This window comes from Pseudochaenichthys georgianus, chromosome 4, assembly GCF_902827115.2.
Source record: "Pseudochaenichthys georgianus chromosome 4, fPseGeo1.2, whole genome shotgun sequence".
Lineage (NCBI taxonomy): Eukaryota > Metazoa > Chordata > Actinopteri > Perciformes > Channichthyidae > Pseudochaenichthys > Pseudochaenichthys georgianus.
Genome location: NC_047506.1, coordinates 38,062,246 through 38,089,849, shown reverse-complemented (window position 1 = coordinate 38,089,849; position 27,604 = coordinate 38,062,246). Strand labels below are relative to the sequence as shown.

General features: G+C 40.7%; 1 protein-coding gene across 1 annotated transcript in view; it reads left to right on the top strand.

Moving 5' to 3' along the window:
- The window catches only part of LOC117445686 (uncharacterized), a 99,025-nt gene that overhangs the window by 29,892 nt on the left and 41,529 nt on the right, over nucleotides 1-27,604 (top strand). Inside the window, exons 8-9 of the mRNA XM_034081496.2 lie at nucleotides 7,106-7,229; nucleotides 24,900-24,999. Coding sequence (XP_033937387.1) covers nucleotides 7,106-7,229; nucleotides 24,900-24,999 — 224 coding nt within the window. The remainder of the gene's footprint in view (nucleotides 1-7,105; nucleotides 7,230-24,899; nucleotides 25,000-27,604) is intronic.

Below are 27,604 nucleotides of genomic sequence, written 5' to 3'. Positions count from 1 at the left end.
ACTGAAGCTTCATCTGATTCTTAGATTGGTTACAGTAAAGTACACATACTTTGTTACTATACTTCTGGTATCTTTACTTTACTTTACTTTTACTCCTTACATTTTCAACACAAATACCTGTATTTTCCACTTCTTACATTTTCAAAACAGGCTCGTAAATGTAGTTTTAATCTTCATTTGGGAGCGTAATAATTGTTATTTAGAGTCATTGCGCGCTTATTTTAATGTCATTCAGAAAACATGATCAGTGTATGTATGACAAGAGAGTATTACACTTTGATTAAGAAGTTCTTTAATGTTACATAATATAAAGTGAGGTCCAGTTACCACATCGACCCGTGATACGTTTCAAAGTCCTTCTTTCTTTTACTTGAGTAAAGGAGTTTAGTCAGTACTTCAACTTTTACAAGAGCTTTTTTCTTTAAACACGAGTATCTGTACTTCTACTTGAGGATGTGAGTACTTAGTGGCCTAGAAAGGCTCACCACACCAGCTGACTACAGAGACCCTGAAACTGACCCCAATGCGTTAGCTACTGTAGCTAATAACACGCGTCACAGCTTTGACATGAACACCTTCTTTCCTTGAGATCCTAAACGGCAGCATTATTATTGTGCCACCAGGTAGAAGTAAAGATAACTGTCTGCACTTCTGTTCATTGTTATCTTGGCAGCGGTGTTATAGGATGGATTATTCATGGAGAAAATGAGCAACTTTATAAATCGCACAAGCAGACTTTTCACTCTGTAAGGACACTGTGTCCAGACACAGTACAACAACCAAATGCATGTGACCTGTACACATTAGGTATGATAACACATATTGACAAACACATGCATGCAGAGAGAAGAGGTTGCTCGGTTGTACTTGCCCATGGACATCCCGGTGGTACACGGGAGGTGAACTTGCACCTCTTCAGTTACGGATGTGTGCGATCGGTACTTGAACCGGTGACCCTCTGTTCCTTTTTTTTATAACTATATTTGTACTGAATGAGTAGGGGTTTGAATATACTACATTCAACATTTTAACAAGAAACAACATTTCCCTTCCTCCAAAAAAGAAATGAACATACATGATACATACATTGATTAAAGAATGAAAGGAAGAACACGTGAAAAATGGTTGTCATCAACAATATCGCATCCCCAGTCATACTTGCAATACACAAAAAAAAACCACCCCTTTTAACACACACACACACACAACCACACACACACACACACACACACACACACAACCACACACACACACGCACGCGCACACACACACACAACAGAAAAGCTTAATATGGTGCTTAAAGGAATGGTCCACTCATTAGATAATTAATCAAAACTTCAGTATTTAGTGAATCGTTATGTTTAAACCATACCCTGAAGAAATCAGCGATATTCCCCGGTAAATAATGATTTTATAGCTCTTTTTTATCAAAACCTGTATATTCCGTCTGGCCGCCGCCATGTTTGCCATTTTCAGTAGTGACGTGATGGTCGTGACGTCATCCATGCGTTCACTTTGTCAACACACGGAAACATGGTGGAGTATTTCAGTTCGGACTCGTCAGCAGAGGAACAAGTTTTGACCAATGTGAAGAGATTGGATGGGGAAATTCATCCATACATATCAGTATGACAATACGACACCCTCTGTCCGTAGACCCTCTGTCCTTAGACCCTCACATCGTACAAGGAAAAACTTCCGAAGAAAACCCCCAGTTTAAAGGGAACATGGGAGAAACCTCAGGGAGAGCAACAGAGGAGGGATCCCTCTCCCAGGACGGACAGACGTGCAATAGATGCCGTGTGTCAATTGAAGAGATAATACATGTGCAACATAGGTAGTCCAAATGTTTGGAAATGCATGTGTGTATAATGGGAAGATTATATAAGATACTATATGTATGCATGTAGTACCACCCTTGCTAGCGATTCCCTCTCTAGTTTAGCATACTCAGCTTCGTTGTCCCTGGCCATAGAATCACGATTTTATGGGGCCGGAAAAACTGGGGGGAAATACACACTAGCCGGTACTACGCTATATGGAAAGGCCACCAAAAACTGTCCTGGCCTGGACGTTAAAACGGGGCTAGCCGCTGCAATGGAAATGCGCTATAACATACCTTAGTCCGAGCACTACTTCTGCTCCTCCGTCGCTTCACACTTGCAGAGGGCGATTTCTCAACTGGCCGAACTGGTGTCCTGGTCGGTGATGACACCAGAAAGACCGATGGTACTGCATCTGCATTAAGTAATGGTTGTTCCATAAATCCCATGTTATGTGTTATCATACTCTCAGAGTAGTCGTCCGGACATGTGAAATGTTCGCTGCATACATGAGCCTGTGAATCTCTCGGTTCGGGCCGGCCACATTTCGCTAGCCACTGCCTCCGAATGTACTTCTTACGCTTACCTTTTGGCAACAGATGGAATTGAGCATTCCGTGGATTGTTCCTATCAGAATTGTGGCAATATTTCGCGATACAGTGAGGCATATTTGAAGAGAGAAACTACAGTAAATAACATGGAGATCAACGTGTCTTCGAAAAAACCAAACGCATGGATTACGTCACGTCCGGGAAATGGCGGCGCCCACAGTGTTGATGTTATTTCGGTATATAATCAGTTTAAAATCACTGATAATGTCATCGGATTAAAAAAAAAGAGAGAGACTGGCAGAGACTGGTCTGTTTTATCGGATGATAATTTAAAAAAAATTAGTGTCATGAGCATACCATTCCTTTAAGTGTTCCATATGACTCTTTATTACCCAAGCCAAGTCCCGACAGACTGAGCTTCTTTAGCCCCAATAAGATATACACATTACCAACCTGCAGTTTGCTTGTATATCTTTGGTTGCTGTCTTTCCTATGGTGAAAGATGAACATTGTAAAGGTTTGTGCAGTAGCTCTGTGGCATTCCTAATGTGAGCCCTTCATGTGACTGAAGACTATGATGATCAGGTCACTCCGAATAGTCTAGAAAACGAGTAAATGATAACAGTGAAAAGACAAAGAAAGCCAACAAATTGGAAAAAGCTGCAACTATTGCTTTTGCAACTGGAGAACACTGGATATCAGTAAGCAGTACGCTAACGGAACTAATTCATGACAAATGATCTGTAATCGTTTGCTTTAGGTGTGGTGAAATGAGAGGAAAGGCCTTTTTCTGAATGATGCTTCAGTTCCTTCAGGTTTCACAGCAGTGTGAGAGTGGACAGGGTCCCCACTGTAGGAGCAGGTAGTGCCCACAGTATGATAGCAGCAGGGATCACATGTCCTGTGGTTCACACACTATGTCTCTGTGACACCAGCTATTACAACCTTTAGCTAGGTTTCAGATATACAGTATGAGTCAATCATTTAGAAATTATGTAATAATAAAGTTAATTATCTAACCAGTTTTTCATGCATTTCTTCATCACAACACCACACATGTATTTGTTTTTATCCCCCCTGAAAATACAATCAAATACGTGTCGTACGTATCAAGCTTGACTGTTTTCCATAACGTACCATAGGAGGAGATCAGTTTCATTGTTAGTTTGCTTTTCCTCCTACATACAAGTCACTGATATTCTTCTCAGCTCCTACGAGCGTGTGACTCAGAGAGTTATTCAATCTATTGTGTATATTCAAATGGTCAAACTAATAATTAGCAGAGAATTATTTGTTGAACCTATTTAGGTTTTCAGATCAGAGGTGGAAAAAATGATTACAACAAAAACAGTCTGACCCCCCCATCTATCGGCAACAGAATCCCACTTTCAGTTTCTCAACAATCGAAAAAGTAGTTTCTGAAATTGAATTCTTTCTAAACTGATGCACTCCTGGGAGCTGATCGCGGCCCACCCGAGTGGGAGGCTCTGACAGCGTTGGCTTTAATTAGAGGAAACAAACAGCAGAAATGTATCCCATTATCACACTAAAAGGATGTATTTCTTTATTTTCTTTTAGTTTTGTTAGATGTCTGACCCTAGTATAAAAAAGTATTCTCTACTAATGAATACTAAATAACTAATTAGGTGAGAGCCTTCACTTGAAACTGCGGCAACAGAACTCAAAAGGGTTAACTGGCGTAATTGGCCGACATGAGTCATTATTTTTAAATCCATTCATATAGCACCAAATGAATCCAATTATTTAATTTGTGCTGCCTTTCTTTAAGAACATTCTGCATCCAGATAACTTTATTGTGTCTTTTAACAATGCTGTATAGTGGGGTAGGAGTTGTCCCGTTAATCCTAAAGACACAATAGAGATAATGTATTCTGGTGTTATCGAGGTGCAGCTGTGTTTCATGCTGAACAATAAGCAATACACATGTTCTGTTACACATTAAAGAGGCCCCATCAGGCTTATTGGGGTGTTCCCTTTCCTGTAGTTTGTTATATAGGTTTTTAGGAATATCAACGCTCTACAAAGGCTACAATCCCAAAGTTCCCTCCAGAGGGAGTTTCCACACGCTCATGTGTTTACTTCCAGAACAAAGTGACCTCACTAACACTTGTGTGCAATTGGCTGGCGCTCCATACGTGATAGGCCAAGGGGCGGGACATTTAGGACACATCTCTCAGCAGTTGACCAATCACAACAGAGCCGGCCAGCTAATCAATCAGAGCAGACTGGGCTCTGGTTTCAGACAGAGGGTGAAAAGAGGTGCTGCAGCACAGGCAGTATGAGAACATGTCACGGCAGAGGCAACAAATACAAATATGAACCTGAAAATGTATTCTTTTTTAAAACAATTTAAGGAGGGTTTTCATTTGCATGCATGTCTATTCTCTTAACCCATAATAATAATAATAATAATAATAAGGGTTTACTATATCTGACACAGATCTTTATGAATCAAAACCTGAACAGTTCTGATATTAAACCAGATCCTGCCAAAACTGAAGTGACAAGAAAACATATACACTCAACTGTTTCAGATGCTTTAAGCAAGAATCCACAAGGATCTCCAAATGAAACCTTTTTAGTGAGGTTTCAGAAACTATAAAAACGTTGAATTTGAATATTTAGGTGAAATGAGTCATTTAAGGTTATGACTCTTATTTGCATTGTTCTGTCTTTTCAAACTGAATAGCATTATCATACTGGAGTCGTTCACTAAACACTCTCCAGTCACTGGAGCAAGAATCAATGCAGCACCATTAGCCTTCTTTTCGAGTGATCAAACCCAACCCCCCCCACACCTCCTCTTCCCCTCTCCCAGGCCTATAATTACCTTTATCAGTTAACAGGACTAATTTATTTGGTCATGCCCCAGTAAATACTTAACGCAAATAATATTATTCAAACTCTGGTCGGTGGGAGTGCTTGATTTGCACGCCTGGGCGCTTCATTATCAGCGCCGGGGGAGACGCTGCGATGCGTTGTGGGAGTGGGATGGCAGGATTACTGGAGTGAAAAAATCTTGTGCAGCCTTCTTTGGATAAAGCACCTTATCCCCCCTCCCCAGAGGCAGCAATCAATAGGTGCAGGGCTCTGCACACAAACTGCTCTCAGTCCCACTGCTGCAGATAGTGGGTGTCTTGGAAACAAACTCTGAGCTCTGCAGGGTTTAAAGCTTTAATGAGATCCAATTACAACCCAGGGAGCAGATTACTGTCTTAATATTCCTGCACCAGAGACTGCTGGTAAAAAAGTAAAAAAATATATATATATCGAAGAATTAAAATACTATCTTTAGGAGCACATATCACGCTAATCAGAAATGGCAATCCTTCATTTATTTCAGGTTTTGATTTAAATGGATCAATGAAGGTGTCAGATATGGCACCCCTAATTATCCTTAAACGTATATACTTGGAAAAACACTCCTTAAAATGTTAGAACATATTAAAGAGGAAATATTATGGTTATTTTCAGGTTCATATTTGTATTTTTGCAGCACCTCTTTTCACCCTCTGTCTGAAACCAGAGCCCAGTCTGCTCTGATTGGGAAGCTGGCCAGCTTTGTTGTGATTGGTCAACCGCTTAGAGACACCCTGTCCCTTATCATATCACCTAAGTGTTGGAGCGAAACCAAGGCAACAGCAAAGAAAAAAGAAAGAGAAACATTTCATATCATTTCATCTTATTGGAACAAAGTGCTTGTTCAGTGTTCGGACTCCAAAACATGTTTTTTAGTATAGTACTAAGTACATCGATTATTTATTTATATACCGGCAACAAAACCAAGATGTAAAACTCAATATTTGCCTTTTGATTTTAGTGGAGTACACTTGTATCGCCCTAGGCATTGTCTCCCACGGATCATCCTCCCCTCTACAGCTTGAGCGGTGACGAGCTAAAGGTTGAGGGCAGGCGTCCTCCAGTTAGTGCTCTTGGTAACAAAACGAATGAAAAGTGAAACAAATGGATAGTGGCACAAAGTGGTAATAAAAGGCATTATGGACATGCTTCTGTCATACTACTGTACGCAGGTAAGAGCAGTCATACTACACGGGATCACTTTCAAACAGTGGATTTTCTTGAACTTATGTGTTAATTCTTTATATCATTCTTATAAGGCTCTCTGCGTCATCTTGGCTCGATCTGAACTTACCATGCCCCATCCAGTTGAGTGGGTTTAGAGGGAGCTGTTCTCCCACAGGATTGTGTGAGACATGGGCGGGTGCTCCTTCCAGAAGAACTTTTTTAAAGTTTGAGCATATTCATCTGGTACACTTTGAGAACACAATTAAGAGGCTGGATCTCTGAAGAACTTTGTGCTTATGGAACCCAACTTTGTTGTATAGATGTGAATGGTAAAGAATGATAAAGCATGATCTCACCTGACCTAGTGCTGGTCCCGGCAAACTGCCACAGATGCATTCTGCGTGTTGTTAATGCATTAATCAAACTCTGAAATGAAAACCCCTTTTGTTTTACTCATATTTTAGTCAGTTATTATCTTTCATAGTTTTAGTCTAGTGTTATTTCACAAAATAACAGCAACACATTAAAAACAATGATGTTCTGTCTCTGGATTCACAGTCATTCAGCCCATTCAAATGAGCCTCTGCTACAGACACCTGTGTGTAGGCGTGTGCCGTTCAGTTGCAATTAAATGTGGAAATGAATTAAAGCAGGTGTGTGACTGCTTGTGTGTTTTATCCTCAGCCACATCTACGTGATCCCGGCCTTCACCTGGATTCTGACTCTCGCTATATTAGTCGCCCACACGGTCATCCAGCCAATCACCTCGCTGCTCACCCTGCTGAAAGGCATCCTGCTCATTGTCACGGTAACCTTTATTCAATTGTGTTTAATTATTATTTCCGGTTTCCTTCTTTATTGCTCATGAGTCATTTACCCACAAGGCTTTTAGGTGTTACATATGTAGTTATTATCATCCACTTCTTAAATCACACAATACTTTGCCCTTACATTTGGATATATTAATTACAATACATGGTTGTCTTTCTTTGACAGTCCTTAATGTCAAGTTCTTGCAATTTCTGCTTTTAAGGCATTCCGGCCAGTTAGCAATCATTTCTGACTTTTCTTTTTTTGAGCAAGCAGCAAAAACTAGAAGGTCTTGTTTTCACTCTGTTTTATTTGTAATAAAGTGGTTATTGCTACTGGCCCATATGAGCAGACTATTGGCTTGTGTACTGGGCTGACCTTCACTGGCCTTGAGTGGTCAGGCATGTTCAAGATTTGTAGGATTTTCTTCCATTTTGCTGAAACAAACTCACCTTGGTCTTCCTCTACCAGCTTGATATGACGCTTTATTTACCCTTACAGTGTTGCCCACCGTGTATTTAACATCATGTCTGGACATACGGTTGAGAAAAGTGCACAAACTCCCAATGAGGAACTTATAGTGGCAGCTTACTTTTACTTTTTATAATTTGTGAAATTGTGACCGGTGGGTCCAATATTTAAATACTTAAAAGTGAGTCATGTAATTGATTGGTATCTTAGCCTAAATGCTTATCACTTTACATTTCTACTGACTTTCTTTATAAAATATGAATGGCATAATACAAATAAAAATGCAATTATTTATAATTTAAACACATACAGTATATCTTACATGTGGTGCACTGTCATTGCTAGTCTGATTGCATGACTCATCGCCATGTCATGGTCAGGCCCAGCGCCCATGTAATGTAAGTAGAGTGTGCACGTGCGCCAATCTACCCATTGGTGTTCATTGGTCTCAAAATGAGTCGTGGTCAGGCACATTTATCATTGTCCTGTAGTTGGTATGTTCCTAAAACATTTTCCTTTGGTCTTGCTTGAATCCCTTTCTTTGTGTTTTCCCGCCTTTTGTGATGGTCTGCTCGACCCTGACTCTGTCCAACTGCAGTGTGAGCAAATAGCGAGATAACACTAAAGAGAACGATACAAACAAATGTACAGTGATGCCCTCTTTTAAAATAACGACGACACACAACAATATGTTCTTAATGTGATGTTCTGCATCAGTGATATAGGTGGCCATGGGGGGGAATAATGCAAAGCATACAGTACAGCTTCTGCCACTGCAACTGCATGACTTTCTTCAGTGGCATTCATGCAAAGTGGCGGCTCTACAAGTTGACATTTTGAAAGTGTTCCCACCACAGATGAGAATCTGTAGCGATCATTGTTTGACCATAAAATCACGCTATTTTCAAAGGAACTGAATGTTGGTAGTTGCCGATTAAAAGCTTGAAGATCTCCCATCATGCTATTTTTATGGACATATTATGGTTCTCAGATATATAAAAAACATGTCTATGATGTGTTTTGCTCAAAATACCAAATAGATCACCCATTCTAGCCTCATGCCACTCTATTTCAGCACTGTTAGAGAAGTGCCGATTCTGGGTCCTTAGCTTGAAAAAAAGAAAAGATGGGGGGGAGCTGCCCATCTGCCCATCTGCCCATCTGCTGCCCGAAGGACGGTTCTATTAGCACGCAGTGCGTCATTTAGCCAGGGAGCAGGAGGGGACTGACGAGCCTGCCGAGATGTGAGAGGACAGAGAGAGCCCAGAGAGGATGAGAGAGTAGAGAGGAGAGTTTCTGCAGCAGAGTTTGGAGGCAGGAGTTGGAACGAGTCAGAGGAAGGGAGGGCTGAGAGCACCGATGAGGCAAAGGTAGAGGAGGAGAGGGAACGGAGGTTACGGCGGACAGGTGCAGGATGAGAAGAGATTAGTTTGTTATGTTTGGAAAGGGGTAGAGAGAATGAGATGAAGAAGTGATCGGAGGTGTGGAGCGGGTTTACAGAGAGGTTAGAAGTAGAGCAGTTCCTTGAGAATATGAGATCAAGGACATTGCCAGCTTTATGAGTCGGTGGAGACGGAGACAGCGAGAAAGCAAAGGCGGTTAACAGAGATGTTAGTCCGTCTATCTTCCCTGTCTGGAGGTTGAAGTCTCCGAGAAGTACAGCGGGAGGGCCAGTTTCAGGGATGTGTGAGAGGAGATGATCTAACTCCTCCAAGAAGTCCCCCAAGGCGCCTGGTGGACGGTAGAGAACAACAATGGTTAGTTGTATAGGATGGGTCACTGTGACGGCATGGAATTCAAAGGTGGAAGGAGTGAAGTTAGGTAGCTTGAAGAGGGAGAAGCTCCATTTGGGAGAGAGCAGGAGACCAGTGCCACCTCCTCTGCCAGTGGGTCTGGGTGTATGGGAGAAGGAATATGCTGTGGAGAGAGCTGCTGGGGTGGATGTGTTGAATGGAGTAATCCAGGTCTCAGTGAGAGCAAGGAAATCCAGAGACTGCAGGGAGGCGTAGCCAGAGATGAAGTCGGCCTTAGGAACAGCTGACTGGCAGTTCCACAGGCCGCCTGAAACTAGATGTTGGATGTCAGTGGAGCACGTGGGATAGACGAGAGCAGGCCGGTTATATCGATTAGGAGATACACGGGGCCAGTGATAATTGCGAGAAGACACATGAACGGGAATGGAGAAAATACACATGATTATAGCATGAGGGGCTAGAAAGCTAAAGAAAAGAAAAATAAGACACCAGCAATACTTAGCTCAATCAAAGTAGGATTTGCCTGCTCTTTGCCTCCCTCGTGACTCCCGCAGGACTCCTTTGTCTTTGTCAGTCTTACTCCCGCAGGACTCCTTTGTCCAAAACACTTCGCTCTTTGTTTCTGATAGGGCCGTGGGCGTAAAGCCAGCCCACATTTCAGATATTACATCATATCAGTTAAATATCAGTTGTACCCCTGTTTTTAGAGATTTGGGTACAGAGGAAAAAAGAGAGGGTTTGTGAGTTCCCTGACACACCGGGGACACATGTGTATGTATAGAATACATCAAAAAGTGTATTTTGCATGATAGAAGACCTTTAAAATCTGAATGTAAACTGGAATGAAGAATGTCAGCAGCACAAATTGCCATTACGATCTAGCCAGGTAAAACGAGGTCAGGGTCAAGTGTCTACATGTCTCGCTGAACATTACATTCCTCAGTATCAAGATAGCATAGTTTGTGCATTAATATCTAGAGGCAGCAGAAATCCATTGTGACAGTAAACAACGGAAATCTTATTTAATGTCAATGGCACAGTATTTTTATGCGATTTAAAAACGTATTCAGATAGTAAAACGTGGCATACCCTAGACGTTTCACACACAGCTCCCTCTCCTTAGTTAAATACAGTGTCGGCAGGCGATATGTCTACATATTATGGAATATAATGAGGTAAGGCTCTTAGGCAAAGACACTCCACAGTGTCCCATAATCAGAATCTGACACGGCAACTCCCCGTGAATCTACCGGAACAAACAGTAAGCTATCATAATCAGTAAACAGAATATAAAACATTTTATTAAAGGATAGTTATAGGGCTGTACCAAATAGTTGCAGACTCAAGGCCTTTTGTCTTCTAAAGTAAAGTAAATGGAAATCTTTCAGCAGTCTTCTCCGTAACCTTCACGCTTCACACTTTACAGGCTTTTCAGCTCCGTCTTTATTCACTTGGTAAAAGTGTATATCCTTCGGCCATTTCTGATGGATGTCATGTCGCCATGACTGCCGTGCTTTCGTGCCAGGTCATGCTGGCAGAATGGATAGAAGTGGCATTGTGGTGCTCAGTGAGCCCCCACTGTGGGTGGTAGTTTTGGGCCTTTTTCAGGTCAGTGCTCGCCAGCATTAAGGGGTGTCAGCAACTCAGCGGGGGCTCTCGATAGAAGTCTTTCAACTCGGGCCAGACAGAGTACATTTAACAGCATCACATTCCACAAGGTCACACCGCCTTACAGTATTCTGCTGTGCCAACTCTTTGATTGACGCCTTCACTACGTGACAAAAGTTTTCAAAACCGTTTCTGGTCTTCGGTATTTCCAGACAAGTGGCTTCTGAAATCAATCTTACTAACTGCTGTCTGTGCAATTTACTCGGCGCGAGTTGGCGGACTTTATTTTGCTTACTTTAACATCATTTTTCATGGTGGGGCTAAGGTGGGGCTAAGCCATTTCTTGGTGTGGGTGTAGCCCAGGGGCGTCGCCTGGACCTGTAAACATTCGGGGCTTAGCCCACAGTGGCGGCGCTACAGTTGAATTTTCTACTGCAAGACACCCCACACGCACAAACACAATTGCGCCATCTGGTGTCACAAACGTGTGCCTGCATTAGCTTTGTCACGGCAATGGATTGTGGGAGATTGTCATAGCACGTGAGGATCTCTTGAGGGTAAGGTGCCTGTATTATCTCGGTGGACAAAATGTATGTTTTTATTTTATAGGACAATAACGTACTGTTGTGTTTGTTTAGTTTAATGTTAATTGTTTAATGCTCACAGTCACAACAACATGTTTTTGTGTGATTGGCTATTTGTTTTATATGATTTATCAACGTGATCATCAATAGCTAATCTGAGCACCAGAACCCAGTGTCCTTTTATGCTGTCCATTGAAATGCAGGTATGTGAGTTTTGTACACCAGTTTATTTATGTTTAATGTTTCACATTGCTCCACATGATGCCTTGACTACAAAGTCTTCCATGTTTCTACGCTTCTTCCTCTGATAGTCCGCGGCTGAAAGTTTAAAGTTTAAACACCGTCACAGAGGAGAGGTACGTACCTGTCAGCCAATAAAACACGTTTATTTCCATGCAACTCTCTGATTGGTCTGGTGGTGTCTTGCCTCTGTTGCATTCACTGAACACGGGAAAATACATTCCTGCCGTCCTCTAGGTAAAGTGCGGTTAATGTATTATATTATTGAGGGAGAATTTGTCCGGGGGTAAAGAAAAAACATCCGGGGCTTCCCAGGCGACGCCCATGGTGTAGCTACCCCAGCCATACCCTGGCACTGCCACTGGTGGGATGTATGGGGCGGGCCATTCTGCACATGCGTTAAATGCGTTAAATATTTTAACGCAATTAATTCAAAAAATTAATTACCGCCGTTAACGCGATAATTTTGACTACATTAGTAAAAAGACAAAACAAATAATTTATTTTGTATGCTGCTTTGGGTCTTTCATAGCGAGTAGAACAAATACTTCTGCATGTTCTACAGTACTGTAATACTACATAGTACAAGTGTTTGTCCTCCATTTTAAATTCATAACTGAGCTACAAATGAAGAATCTGCTCAAAGATTGTAGTTCAACCCTTTGATAAACTGGGAACTAACAGAGAAAGATGTTGACATATTTTTTACTTACCAATGTTAACATAATGACAGTTTTGTTCCACTTTCAAACACATTTGGTAGGTTTTGGTATCAACCTACCAAAACAACATATGGAGGCTGGCCGACAACAATGTGTCTGACCCAAACCATGTTCTGAACAGTGAACATGAGTTGTTACCATCAAATCAGAGATACAGGGTATTGCGATTACATATGGCTAGACTGAGGCCTTCCTTTTCGCACCGTTCAATCATCACATTTAATAAAGGGTTGAATCCCAGGTCAAATGATCGTAACATATTGTATTGTAACAAACCGTGCAAAGCCTATGTTTTGGAATATGACGCCTGCAATGCCTAGCATAATACATTGAAGAAGTCATTTCGTAAGGAAATCGGCATTCAAAGATTTAATCATATCTAGGGATAGCTCAGTCTAGAACGCAAAAAAACAACTTTAGATAAGGTAAAATGTCTTCTACTTCAACTTTAAGTTTTAAAGTGCAATATCCTTTGTGCCTCTTTATGAACTAATACATCTAAGCCATTTATTAAGGAGCTTTATACCACATGGTTTTCTTTGTGTATCAGTATAGTAACTAAGCCATACTGAAATTCTCTCAGTCTTCATAAAACACAATTTCTTCACTCAAAAGAAAAGTCCCTAAAGGAAAATCATATGCAGCAGTTTCTACTGAGCCTGCTGCTCTTTGAGTTCTGCTGCTGAAGCCTAACATTTGTCACAGTTCTTTTATCACATAAGTATATCCCCAAGGACAGATTCCTTTTTTCTTGTATGCCCCTCGCTTTTTTTTCCTCTTATAAAATGCACCATGTTAGTTCAGCTTCATCATTGACATATTGGAACGTATGTTGATTAGTACCAGAAGAGATCGATGTCAGTGTTATTTAGTCATATCCCAATCGCAGCAGGGGAGGCAGCCATGGGTGTCTTTCTCAATAATATGACAAAAAAAAGTTGTCTCAAGACTGCTAAACCTGCGCTAATAAAAAAACATAAAGAAACAGTTTAATTCTTAAAGCATTCACAAAGGGCTGCCAAGCAAACAGGGTGTCAGAGCTCCTGTGCTCATTTTACATATTTAAATTGGGTCATATGCGTACAATTGGTGCAAAATGACCTTGCAATGCAAATGAGCTCATTGCGGGGAAAAAGATCTGCGCTAACAGCAACATGCATTTACAGGGAAATGATTGGCATTTGTATAGAGTTGGTGATAACTGAATCACAGATATGGGGGGCCGCTCATACTCATTTATTTTGTCAGGATGCAAAATAAAGTTACGTCATGAAAAATACATGACTATAGCTCCTCACAGTACATGTCATTTTTGACAATAATTGAGAAGAATACCAGGGGGAAAAAAGAAATGATGCTTCATTATGATGATAATGAAGTAAAAACTAAATAAGTAACAGAAGCAACATAAAAGATCATCTTCAATTGGTAGAAATTGTTATTTTGAATATTGGCATCGGCCCAGAATTCCATAATCAGTGCTTCCCTTATTGATGAACTAACTTTTATCCTCGGTAAGTTTGACCTCTGTAGAATGTCTTCTGCTTTCAAAATGAATGCCCTAAAGCAGGTCAGGATGGTAACAGCAGGTTTTATTTTCATTTATGACAAAGGATATAGGTCAACTGTAGTCTGTTTTCATTCCAATTCAATCCTTAACAAAGAAGAACATTTGGTTTGTCGCAATCACGCGTTTATTCTACTTACACGTTGTACAGGATCATCTGATCTTAAATGCAATCGCTAGAAGTTAAAGCTAACCTTAGGCTATAAACAAATGACACTACGGTTGCATGACTTCACGGCCTTACTGCTCGGCTAAAGGTGGAATTGTCTTTGGCATGATCACCCATAGCAGTCTCATTGACCCTTGTTAACAACTGAAGTTTTTAGACACAACCTAGAAGATTCAGTATACACTAATGGGTTGTATAACCGATTTATTTAGAAGAACTAAACAATGAAATTGCTTAAGCTTGGGTTAAACCCATAGATTTTGAATGTCATCCAACCAAAAAACATTAAAACCCATAAAAACCTGACTTGGATGTACGTGATTCAGAGAGCTGTAATTCATTCCCGTGTTTTTGGAATCCATAGTTCAAAATCCATAATCCTGTTTTTACGGGAACTTGCATGCTAGATAGACCCCATCCTTTCGTAGAAAAATGTGATGTACACAATGTACATGGTTAACATTTGGAGTTGTTTTCATTAAATGGTTTAACTTCCGGCCCACATTTTTTTGGATTATTTAAGCTCCTAGTTACGATTTAAGCTCCTAGGTACGATTCAAATACTTAGAAGCTTAAAGTGAAGTGTACATTGTTGAGGTCAGTGCCTTGTCTGAAACTGCCATAGGGGAGATGAATTAATTGGAGCTGTCTTAGAATAACTATCCAAACAGCAACATTAGATCAATGGCTTCATCCCTCCAGGTGGGAGGCAGCCGGTGGAAACCTGTATGACTCCCTAAAGGATCTTCTGTCCTTGAACAACAATGGGAAACCGGACAAATTGATTTAAGATGGCATTGATAGCCCACGCACCAACAACAACCACTATGTAAATGCTTTATTGGTTCATGTTATAATAATTTTCTGAAGTCTGTTTTGCAAAGGAGGTTGACACAATAATCCTATTGCCACAACTTACTAACTGGTATTGTTTTGGGGAGGTTGTTTTACCCCATGCCCTGTAATGGGCCACTGAGAGCCATTCGCTGTACTCTGCATCAATATGAGAAAGAGCCGGGAGGAAGGCAAGGCCACTGCACCGGAAATCCAAACACCACTATCGTCAAGCACCACCATCTATGGCCAGTAGTGTAAGTAAATAAATGTGATTTTCTCTTATGGCTGAAATATTGATGTTTCTATCTTGGTTACTTATAAAGAAAACAGCAGTTTCCATGCCCTGAGCTGCCAAGATAAAGGTGGGCTAGGAGAATTTAAACAAGGAGTGATGTCACGGCAATAAAAGGATGGATATAAAGTATGAGCTGCAGTCAACGATTACTGGAAAGCAATCACAGCCAATGTATCACACCAAGATTATTTTAATCGCATTTTTCTAGAAAAAAAGCAATCCATTGATGTATTTATGACTTAGATCACTACCAGCTCCAAGTAGGTTATGTTTTCGGTTCAGTTTGTTTGTGTGTTTACAGCAGGATTACTAAAAGACTACTGGCCTGATTTTCACAAGACTAGTGGAAGCATGGCTCAGGAAAAGAGCCCATTCAACTTTAGAGTGGATCTGAATCACCGGGCGGATACACATATTATTTTGTACTAACAGCCTTGGCAGAGGTCATCGCTCTCAGAAGTCAGAAGTGCACTTCTAGCTGGAATATATGATTCCTTGTGTAATTGTTCCCATGGCGACCCATTGTCTCAGACTTTTTGAGAGAGGTAAAAGCAGACACCATTTTTAGTCCCGATAGTATTCTGGCTGTTCCTCTTACAGTCCGAAAGCTTGGAGCTAGTGCTAGCATTAGCTTCTAAACTTTTCCGGAATAATTTAGATTTTGCGATTGGAGGACTTTGATAGTTCAGTTAGTTAGCTGCTTTACCAACTTGCAGTCACCATGTCAGACACAAAGACCAGCCAATCATATTGGACCACTTTAACTACCCTAAACGATTGGGCTTTAGCTATTCTTCCAAAGAATCACTGCAACATCCTTGTAGTTTTTTAATTACATCAACCTCGTCTTGAATTCAAAATAGTAGACACACAATCTCTTAAATGCTGCCCATTTTCCAAATATAAAAATGTAAAAAGTAATGTTTACCCCGCTGAATGAAGAACATGTCAATCTGTTACTGATATGAGCCAATCTTTTTTAACACTCACATAAAATGCTGGTTATCAACTAAGCCAAACAGCCAGTATCTGAAGCATTCTGGAATGGACCATGATTTGACTTGTCCTGGGGAGTTAGGGGTGATGGACTAAATATGCTAATACTGTCAGTTCATAGAGCTACAACAGTGTTGGGCTTTTACACATGACACTTTATTAATGATGCTACAGTTAACTGTCCACTGGAGAAGTCTGTTCCAGATGTACTTGATGTGGGGGCTCCAGGTCAGAGACAATTAAGGAGCCAATATGATCAGCTAGAAATATGACTATACTGCCGATGTCAACGCAATGTCAATTGCATAGATATTAATTAGGGCTGTCAAACGATTACAATTTTTAATCAGATTAATCACACCTTAACAATTAATTAATCATGATTAATCACCATTCGAACTATGTCCAAAATATGCCATTTCTTTATGTATATTGTTGGGAATGGAAAGATAAATGAAAGCAGGCGGATATATCCATTTAACATACAGTATCTATGTTTATTATAACATTTTTCTGCGTGTCAAAATGAAAGACAGCCCACACACCTATCAATCATCAAACCGTGCAGTTTTGCTTTATTGGGGGGGGTTCTGGGGGGGTCCGAAAACCAGTCAGTATCTGGTGTGAGGGGTAGGATTAGGGTTAGGGGTAGGGTTAGGGTTAGGGTAATGTTGTGAATTGAGTGGCCCATGGTGGACCCCCCCAGACACCCCCAATAAAGCAAAACTGCACGTTTCAGAGTGGCCTTTTACTGTGGCCATTCTAAGGCACACCTGTGCAATAATCATGCTGTCTAATCAGCATCTTGATATGCCACACCTGTGAGGTGGGATGGGTTATCTCGGCAAAGGAGAAGTGCTCACTATCACACATTTTTTCAGATTTGTGAACAATATTTGAGAGAAATGGTTATTTTGTGTATATAGAAAATGTTTTAGATCTTTGAGTTCATCTCAGGAAAAATGTGAGCAAAAACAAAAGTGTTGCGTTTATATTTTTGTGCAGTGTAGGTCGATAGCTAGTTATAGAGAGAGAGAGAGCAGAGAGATTTGTACCTAAACAAAACACAAGTCTAACACCAAGCGTTTAAATCAGCACTGGTAGCGATGTTTTATACTTCATGCTATCTGCACAAACTATATCATATGAAAAGCTGAGAGTCCACAGATTCTATTAGTATATGTTTCATCCCTGTGCGATCAAAACTCACTGTTCTGTATGATAAATAAAATAACATTGTACCTTGAAAATCAATAGCGGGTACATTTGACCCGTTGGAGATTTTAGGTATACAGCGACCTCTGGCGGTTTTAGTGTTAAGTTTACACAACAGTTGAGCTTTTTCATTGATTCACTGGCAACTACACCAGCTAGAGAAGCTATGGAGAGGTGTGCTGTTTCTCTCTCTAATATGACAGGTGGCAGCGGCCCCTTAATAGTCCCATGAACCCAGGAGGGGGTAGGGGACAAACTTCTAACAAATGAAGAATAAAAAATACCTTCAAAGTTGTCTTTGTTGTCTCCACTTGAAACAAAGTGGATTTTTCTCAATATTGGAGGGTGTGTGAACCCTGTGGCATGAGGATGGGAATACTCTTCCTACGCACTGTGGCTGTCTGATGGTCAGTAAAGAGCTCCGATGCGTAGGCTGGCTGCTTGTTAAAACAATGCCTCTCATGTTATCTTAAATACTGCAGATGAGACATGTGGGTGCGGTGGATAGAGATTTGTGCTCATTAACACAAAGTTATGATTGATATCAGAAGTTTCTGCTGCTGTTTTGTAATTATTTAAAAACACGTTATCGCTTTTTCAATTTAAAGATGCATTCTACTTTTGTGGCTCTTTTAGTATTCCACCATATATTGTTTGGAAATAGCCTTTACAGCATATACCCGCATTTTTGAACATTCTCAAAATAAAATAAATCCTGGCGTCTTTCTGATTGCCTCTCTTCAGTGCTGTATATTCCTAAATGAAGCAGTACATAATTTATTCCAATCTCCAAACACTGGCCTCCGGGAGATGTTTCCCTGCTGCAAGAAAAAAAAAGAAAACACTTTATAAATGCCAAAGTTAGATTGGTACATCCAGCCTTAAAGTCAACTTTATGGAAAGTGAATGTGAAACCTTGGCAGTAAACAACTTATGAAGTTGACTGATGTTTTGAGCAGGATTTAAATAAGAGGTTTGAGGGGGTTCGTGAAGAGGCAGAGTGGGAGACATCTAAGCACCCCCCCGACACCCTACCCCTCGGGCATCTTTTTGATTCAGATTGATCCTGAAAGTAAGGCCATTGTAAGGAAATGGATGGCTTCAGACAGACACATGTTGTCTTCTTGGACACTAGTGCTTCATTCCCGCTGCATAGTTCTGCTTTATTTGACTTTATTCACTTGTGCTACCCTTTTTTCGATTTCATTGCGAGCAGTAAGATTCTCATCTGAGGCTAAAGGGTAAATGGACTGCAGTTCTATACCAATTATTCCCAACTTTCGTCCCCTTATTAACAAATCAGCATTCACCTAGTCACATACGTTCATACAGACGCATACAAGAGGCTACCTGCTCAGGAAAACTAACTTTCACACACACTTACACAGGGCCGCCCCTGGCCAATTTGGGGCCCCAAGCGACATTGTGAGATGAGCCCCCCCCCCCCCTCGACCGACAGGAGTGAACTTTTTTTTTTTGGAAACAAAGTAGGCTACTTTGCAAATATAATTCCTGTTTATTATTATTATTATCAACACAGTTACTTTTGTATGCAGTGAGGTAAATGGTAAATGTGCATGTATGTCGTTCAGTATGCGTTTACAGGTGAATACGTCTGCATTTCCTGCCAAATATGATGTCGATTCATTGCAACGGTGTCGGGTTACAGACGTGCTCCCCTTGTCACCTCTCACTCTCGCGGGGGGTGCGCGGAGAACTGAGCGGAGAACTCAGCGGAGAACTGTGCACAGCAGCTGAGGCCCTCTGGGCAGGGCCCCCTGCGCAAGGCGGGGCCCCATGCAGCCTGCGTAATTGGCCTGTAGTCAGGGGCGGCCCTGCACTTACACACCGTTGGCCATGCCATCAGGAGCAATTTGGGTTGAGCTTTTTCCCCAAGGACACATGACTACAGAGGCATGGCATCGGACGACCAACCTTATGATTGGTATTGACCACTCCACTTCCAGAGTCACAGTCACCCTTATTGGCGTAGCAACACTTCATGAACATGCCAGTTATTTTGAATGTTATTAAATGGATTAACAATTTTACCTTAATGTAAACTTACATTTTCATTAAGAGCATCAAATTAAAGTTTTGTTTATTGGGCGTCCAAATTGATGGTAGCGTGGCTCTTTAAAATGGTGGGTTTGTGCAGGACGTATCTCTGACCAATCAGTGGTCACAGTGCTTTAACTAAACTTCTATTACCGGCTGAGCTCACATTGTCCTGCAACCAAGGTTGTACCAAACAATTACTAGATAGCCTACTGTTTATTATTGAAAAACTATTTCTAGAATTATAGAAAAAACTATTGAAACCAAATAACTAAGAAGTATTGAAGACCAAAACAAATACTGAGGCTGGTTGATTAGAGCTGTGAGTGGGTGGCCCATGGGTGTGCCGGGCCTTTGGGAGTGAATGAACTATACGTTCAAACTCAACTTCTGACCTGACATATATGTTTATATTTTGTAAAATAGTTTTAACTTGTGTGTTATGCTTCTTTCCCACATATTAAATTACATTACATGTCACTTGTTAGACGCTTTTATCCAAAGCGACTTACATACTCAATACTGTGGGCAATCCCCACAGGAGCAATTTGGGGTGAAGTGTCTTGCCCAGGGACACAACGACATGCTGACTGCAGTGGGGTTTGAACCTGTGACCCCCTGATCCGAACATCAAGGGTCTATCCACTGCTCCACATGCCGCCTACATATCAATCCTTCCCACTAATATCTGCCCATTAGGTATGCAGCTGGGGAGTAGCGAAGCTTAGAAAAAATACCTGATGCAGTGAGGAACAGCTGCCTTGCATAATATTAAAAATGGCAAATATTTTAAAGCTCACCGAATGAACACCGAATATCTGGCTCATTTTAAAACTTTGGACGGAACAAAGTTAGTTGGTCCCCTGCTTCCTGTCCTTATGCTAAGCTAAGCTGCTGTAATTACTTCCTGGCTCTGGTTCCATACTTAATGGACACAAGAGTCAAATTAATCTTTTCATTTAAAGATAAGTGCAGCACAGTATAAATCAGGCTCTGTTATGCTTTTGAAGGTTTTTCTTTCCTGTAGTGTGTTCTATTGGTTTTTGTGCATGTAAATGGTCTGCAAAGGTTAAAATCCAAAAGTTCCCACCAGAGGGAGTTTCTCTCCCACTATAATTACACTACACTTTCCTTTTGGCCAGCGCTCCAACATATTGTATGTGATAGGCTAAGGGGCGGGACATTCAGACACAGTGGTTAACCAATCACCCACCAGCTAACCAATCAGAGCAGACTTGGCTCTGGTTTCAGACAGAGGGTGAAAAGAGGTGCTGCAGCACAGGCAGTATGAGGAAAATAAAGAGCTTTTTGAACATTAAAGTATGGACACAGTAGGGACACAGAATACACATATGAACCTGAAAGTGAGCATAATATGTCCTCTTTTATTATTTGAGGTTTCTATTCGGGCAGACATTTCTCAGAATAATGTTCCCTTATTGTTCTCAGTTATTATGCTGAGCTCACTGCCCTGAAAAGTGAGTACGGGCAAACAATATTCAGGACTTAAACGGTTGCCAATGCCATTCTTTTAAAGCTTGTAAAAATCTAAGAAGAATTTAATATACATGTAAATCAAAAATAATAACGCAAAGATCACATTAAGCATTATTAAATGATCTATCAGAAAGTATCAGGTATCTTTTGGATAGTGTTTTTGTTTTGGAGACCGTGGATGTGTGGTTAGAGTCTCTATGACATCATAAAACCATTGTATTCGGCCATAACTCAGGAACTATGATTTTCTTTTTACAACTGTAACTGGTCATTCTAGTTGGCATACACATGCTGAGTAAAGCGAAAATCACACCTGCTTCTCCCCCATCTCTCTTCCTCACTTCGTCTCCTCTCTTCTCCTCACTTATTTTCCTCTCCTCTTCTTCTCCTCTTCCTCTCTGACATCTGACTGATTGCTTCATATAGAAACCTGCCATAAAATTGAATAACAGTGATGCCTAAATTAAGTTGATACATCATGATCAGAGCTCCATTCAGTCATTGTGAAATAGGCCTAAATGATGCTTTAGATGTACCATCAAACACGTTGAGGACACACACACCCACACGCACACACTTTGTAAATGAATCTTATTCAGCCAACTGTGGAATTGTGTTGGAAGGTAGATTATTCACGGAGAATCGACTACAATTTCACGGCTTTCTGGAAATAATTAGCGTGACATTTATTCAGGCTTTATAATTGGTTAAGACTCCGGACCCTCACCTCTAATAAAGTTGTCATTGAACCTTTAATGCTGCCTGCTCCCATGACAGCAAGGGTATATTGCAGCCCCTGCTCGCGTCTAATCATTTTAAAAGAGGATAATGCAGCCAGGTGTGTGTGTGTGTGTGTGTGTGTGTGTGTGTGTGTGTGTGTGTGTGTGTGTGTGTGTGTGTGTGTGTGTGTGTGTGTGTGTGTGTGTGTGTGTGTGTGTGTGTGTGTGTGTGTGTGTGTGTGTGTGTGTGTGTGTGTGTGTGTGTGTGTGCGGTGAGTAGTTAAGTAAAACGCAGTCCATTCCCCTTCTGAGCACTAATGAAACCTGCCCCGTCGTGAGAGGACGAGACAACTTCTTAAAGATTTTTTAAAGAAGCCTCTCAGATGTTTCAGTCCATTTAAAAAGCATTAGTTGGCAGACAGGTATCTCACTTGAAAGTCATTATAATCAATCATCCTGTGCTCTCACTCAACACTCTCTTCACCACTTGCACTCACTCCTTCATCTTAAATGTTGTGTCTTCTTTCCTCTGCGCTCTCTCCTCTCCCTGCTTTTTGTTTCTGATCACACTCATGTCTGGGTATCATTTAGTTTATTCCCTCACCTCCTCTCTCGTCTGTTTCTCCGTCACTTCCGTTTCTTACTATTGGCTGTGAAATGATCTGCCGCCATCTGAATTTCTACACTTTTCACATCTCTCTGTCCATTAGGTAACAGGGCACAGTGTGTTTTTGTTGCACTAAAACACAAAGGTTACTCTCCTGTGTTTAGTTTGCACACATACTCAGTTCTCTGCCTCCGTGTACTCTGTAGCTGAGTGGTTACAAAAAAGCTTCCAGTGTGGATTCAGTGCTTCTCAATTCAGACGTTCCCCCCTTTTAACAGCCAGTTGACACTTTGGACAGAAAAGGTTGTGAATATTAGACACATGTTGCATTAAATCATACATATTCTGCTCATTTTCAGGTTCATATCAGTATGTAGTGTCGCTACTGTGACATGTTTCCATGCTTTAATGTTCAAAAAGCTCTTTATTCTCTCATGCTGCCTGTGCTGCAGCACCTCTTTTCAACCTCTGTCTGAAACCAGAGCCCAGTCTGCTCTGATTGGTTAGCAGACCGGCTCTGTTGTGATTGGTCAACCTCTTAGATATGTCCCGCCCCTTAGGCTAGAGCCACACGGAGACGATAACGAAAACAAACCAAATTCGATATCAAAAAAGTCTTCCGTCCACACGAGACAGCTCGACCCACTGGAGAGGCTGTAGTACATATGCCGGGCCTGTAAGTTGCGTGTACTTCTGCCACAAAATACACCAAAAGCAGCGAAGAAGACCACCCGAGCATGGTTGCCATGGTTGCCCTTCTGTTTATTCTCCGCGGTGGATTTAGCAACATGTAGTTCATGTAGTTCTCCATGTCCACTTGTTGCTGATGGTTGTGGTAGAGGAGCTGTAGATGTTGCACTAACATCTGTAGCATGGTCAGTAGCAGTAGCTACTGACATTAGCTACTGACCATGCTACAGCAGTGAGCACCAGAGTTAGGGAGAGGTGGGGCTATTGCGTCATCATTATCAGGAAATTATTGTATAGGGCGTACACACGGAGCCGTTTGGCCCCCCAGAGCGTTCCGTCCGCAGATCTACCCACCTTGGGACGCGTTATCGTTATCTGCGTTTCCCTGTCGGCCTTGTGTGGCCAAACCGTCTATATAAGATAGAGAACTGTAGCGGATACGACCCATTTCGTCTCCGTGTGGCTGCAGCCTTAGTCTCAATGTGTTGGAGCACTAGCCAATAGATGCGTTTGTTTTAGATAGTTGTGTCACTATGTAACGCAAGTAAACAATGGAGTCCAATGGAGGCGTTTCCAAGTGTGTGGGAGAGAAACTCCCTCTGGAGGGAACTTTGGGATTTCAGTTTATGCAGACCATTTACATTTAAAACCTCTTTAACATATCAAATATAATTATAGTCTATACAAAAATCATATTTTTTTTATAAATGGATAACCATGTGTGGATTATGACGGTCTGTTACTAAAATAAACCATATTTTTATTTTCTGTACATCAACATTTGTGCATTCCTCCCCCCCCACTTTTTATTTATTTATTTTTTATTTCAGACAGACATAGATGGAAACCATGTAATAGTGTACACTCTTTGATTTTTAAAACAACTTAAAAGTAGACAGAATGGATAACCATATTGATTGTAAGATAAGGACACAACGGGTTTTTTAAGTCTATAAATTAATCCTGATGTAGAGAACATTTGAAAGCAACTTAAAATAACATGCATATAGAAAGTCCAGGTATTGACTGTGGTCCATCAGTAAGTCATTTGTAGTAAAGCTTATGCAAAGGTGTGAGGGGAGAACTGCACATAAATGAATACAGCTCTTGATTTTAAATGTACTATCCAGAGGTAGTCATATGTCTTTATAAAGGGCTTACACTGTGTGAATTATAAGACAGGCACTACACTTACTATACTATAATAAAGCCATATTGTAATGTTATGTACATCAATATTTATACATTTCTCCCTCCAACAGGAATGGTCCAATTTGGATTTCCGTATTGGATTTAGATTTAAAATGTTTTTGTACCTACAAAAATCAATAAATCATCAACACTTTCACTGTCTGCGAACATAAAAATGTTTCTTTGATGTTGTTGTTGCTGATGAGGCTTTAGAGGATGTCATTTCCACCCATTGTGAAAAATACTGTGATGTGTATCTACTTTTATCTCAATCTTAACAGAACACCGTGTGTGTGTGTGTGTGTGTGTGTGTGTGTGTGTGTGTGTGTGTGTGTGTGTGTGTGTGTGTGTGTGTGTGTGTGTGTGTGTGTGTGTGTGTGTGTGTGTGTGTGTGTGTGTGTGTGTGTGTGTGTGTGTGTGTGTGTGTGTGTGTGTGTGTGTGTCTCAGGTGGCAGTGACATTTGCAGTGGGGTCAGAGGTGGGCCTGCAGAGCAGCAGCGACTTCAGTCAGATGGGGAAACCTTTCCTTATGGGCACGGTGGCTCTGGGTGAGAATCCGCTTTCTAAAATAAATATTACTTTCTTCTTTTTTTTTTCTGTCTTCATCTTTCACCTTTCTGGCCTTCGGATTTATTTCTTTTTCCAGTAAATGCTCCTTCGTTCTACAGTGCTTTAATTTCGGCCCTCTGAATGCCCATATTAGGAGAACATTAAACCAGCCACACAAAATCTGAGTTTTGGATTCAATGAGAAGACAAAACTGTAACTTCTAAATTGGAATCCTACTTAAAGGACAGAAAACACTTTGTTTCTATAAGTTACTACACATCTGGGTTGACAAATATGTGGGGCTCCTCATGGCTCCATCTTGGGGCCTCTTCTTTTTAACATCTAATGTACATGCCTCCACTGGCTCAGATAATGAAAAACAAACAGATAATTAATAATGCATTGAACAATTCAATGACTAGATGTGTCAGAACTTCAGATAAAACTGAGGTGAATGTTTTTGAAGCCAAAGCAGAACGTATAAAAGTTAGCGCTGAGCTTCAGTCTGCAATGTTCAAAACAACAGAAAGAGCCAGAAATCTAGGTGTAGTCATGGACTCTGACCTGAGTTTCAACAGTCACATTAAAACAGTTACTACGTCAGCATACTAACACCTAAAGAGTATATCTAGGATTAAAAGACTAATGTCACAGCAGGATTTAGAAAAACTTGTCCATGCTTTTATCTTCAGGAGACTCGACTACTGTAATGGTGTCTTCACAGGTCTCACTAAAAAATCTATTAGAAAGCTGCAGTTAATTCAGAGCGCCGCTGCTCGAGTCCTCACTAACACTAAGAAAGTGGATCACATCACTCCTGTTCTGAAGTCTTTACACTGGCTTCCTGTCTGTCACATAATTTATTTCAAAATACTGCTGCTGGTTTAGCTTTGAATGGTTTAGGCCCAAAATACATTTCTGACCTCCTGCTAAATGATGAACCATCCAGATCTCTCAGGTCTTCAGGGACTGGTCAGCTTTCTGTCCCCAGAGTCAGAACTAAACATGGTAAAGCAGCGTTCAGTTATTATGCTCCAAATATCTGGAACAAACTCCCAGAAACCTGCAGGTCCGCTGCAACTCTTACTACTTAAATCCAGGCTGAAGACTTTTCTTTTTGTAACTTTTATTCATGTATTTTTTATGTTTATTTTTATTATCTTTACTTTTTAATGACTGTTTTTAAATGCGACTTAAATGTGTTTCCGCTGCACTATTTCTTAATGCTCGTAATATTTTTTCATTTTTGTAAAGCACTTTGAATTGCCTTGTGTTGAAAGATGCTCTATAAATAACTTTGGCTTGCCTTGCCTTTGTCTTTAAATGGGCATGTTTGCCTTGTAGTTGACTTTCAAATATTGAAGACCATGTTAAGAGAAAATGTAAGTGAAACCACATACAAAGCTGTACCGAATGATTCCGAATTTTTCCAAATATTTTGCAAATGTTGCCAAATATTTTATGGAAGGAAGAGTCTATATGATAAGACTTTTTTCTTTTAATTGGTATAGCAAATTCGGTATTTCAGAGACAACATACAACATATAACCTTTCCATATTTAGGTGTAATATATAAGGAAAAAAAGCGCTATTTTTTTTCCATTTGAACTATTTCCTGCCATCATCAGTTAACTTGCATAATTTGGAATTAAACCCTCTAAAATGTTGTCTGAATAACAAATATAATGCTGCTGATCAAACCTTTTTCTTCCTCTTTTCATTAAGTCACCTCTATTATTGTTAGCTAAGAAACATTGTGACAAAACCAAAATAAATACATAATAGAGTGGTGCAGTGACGAGTCCAAAAACCCTGAAGTGAGTTAGCATTTTACCACTACCGGTTCCCTCGTCTCAGAGAATCACGTTTTGTTCTACGACATTAAATCCATCAGCTGTGACCCCACTGGTGATTTTTGAAGAGTTTACGTGTCTGAAAAACGATGGTTGTTAACAAGTGGCTGAATAGGACTACAGAAGTTGTCGAGGCCGTTTTACGTCATTACACCGAACACGTAAACACTCCCGCTAAGTTTGTTTGCCCTGTTCTCCTTGAAAGCAAGTACCTGCCTCCTGCAAACTGTTCAAACAAACGCTTCAACTTGTACCATTTAGAATCTGTATGTTTAAATATGGATCTTAAGTTGGCGTGACGTTCACGTCGTGCGACCCTGCTGTACTCGGCTGTAGTTCGTTTATAGCATAACGTTAGCATTTTGCTTCTGGCGATTAGATTTACGATTAGAAAATTATAAAAGTAGGGTAGATATGTGGATATTATCCGGCTGAACATGTGTATTTATCAAACAGGTATTTTTCCCAAATCCTATGGAAAAATCCCATTGCTTTTTTGTATATGTCATTCCTGCATCACTCTATATCCTTAATATTATACATTTTAAAGCAATATTTTGGATCAAATAGCATTTCTCTCCTTGAAAGGATCTTATATGAATTGTAAATATTGATATCAGAAATATCAAGCTACCTGTCGCAGCTTCTTCCCAGCAGAGATGAGATTAATGAAGAATATGCATTTATTCAAATTCCTTTAGAAATGATACAATGCCTTCTCCGCTGCTGGACAACAGTGGTAGAGAGTGAC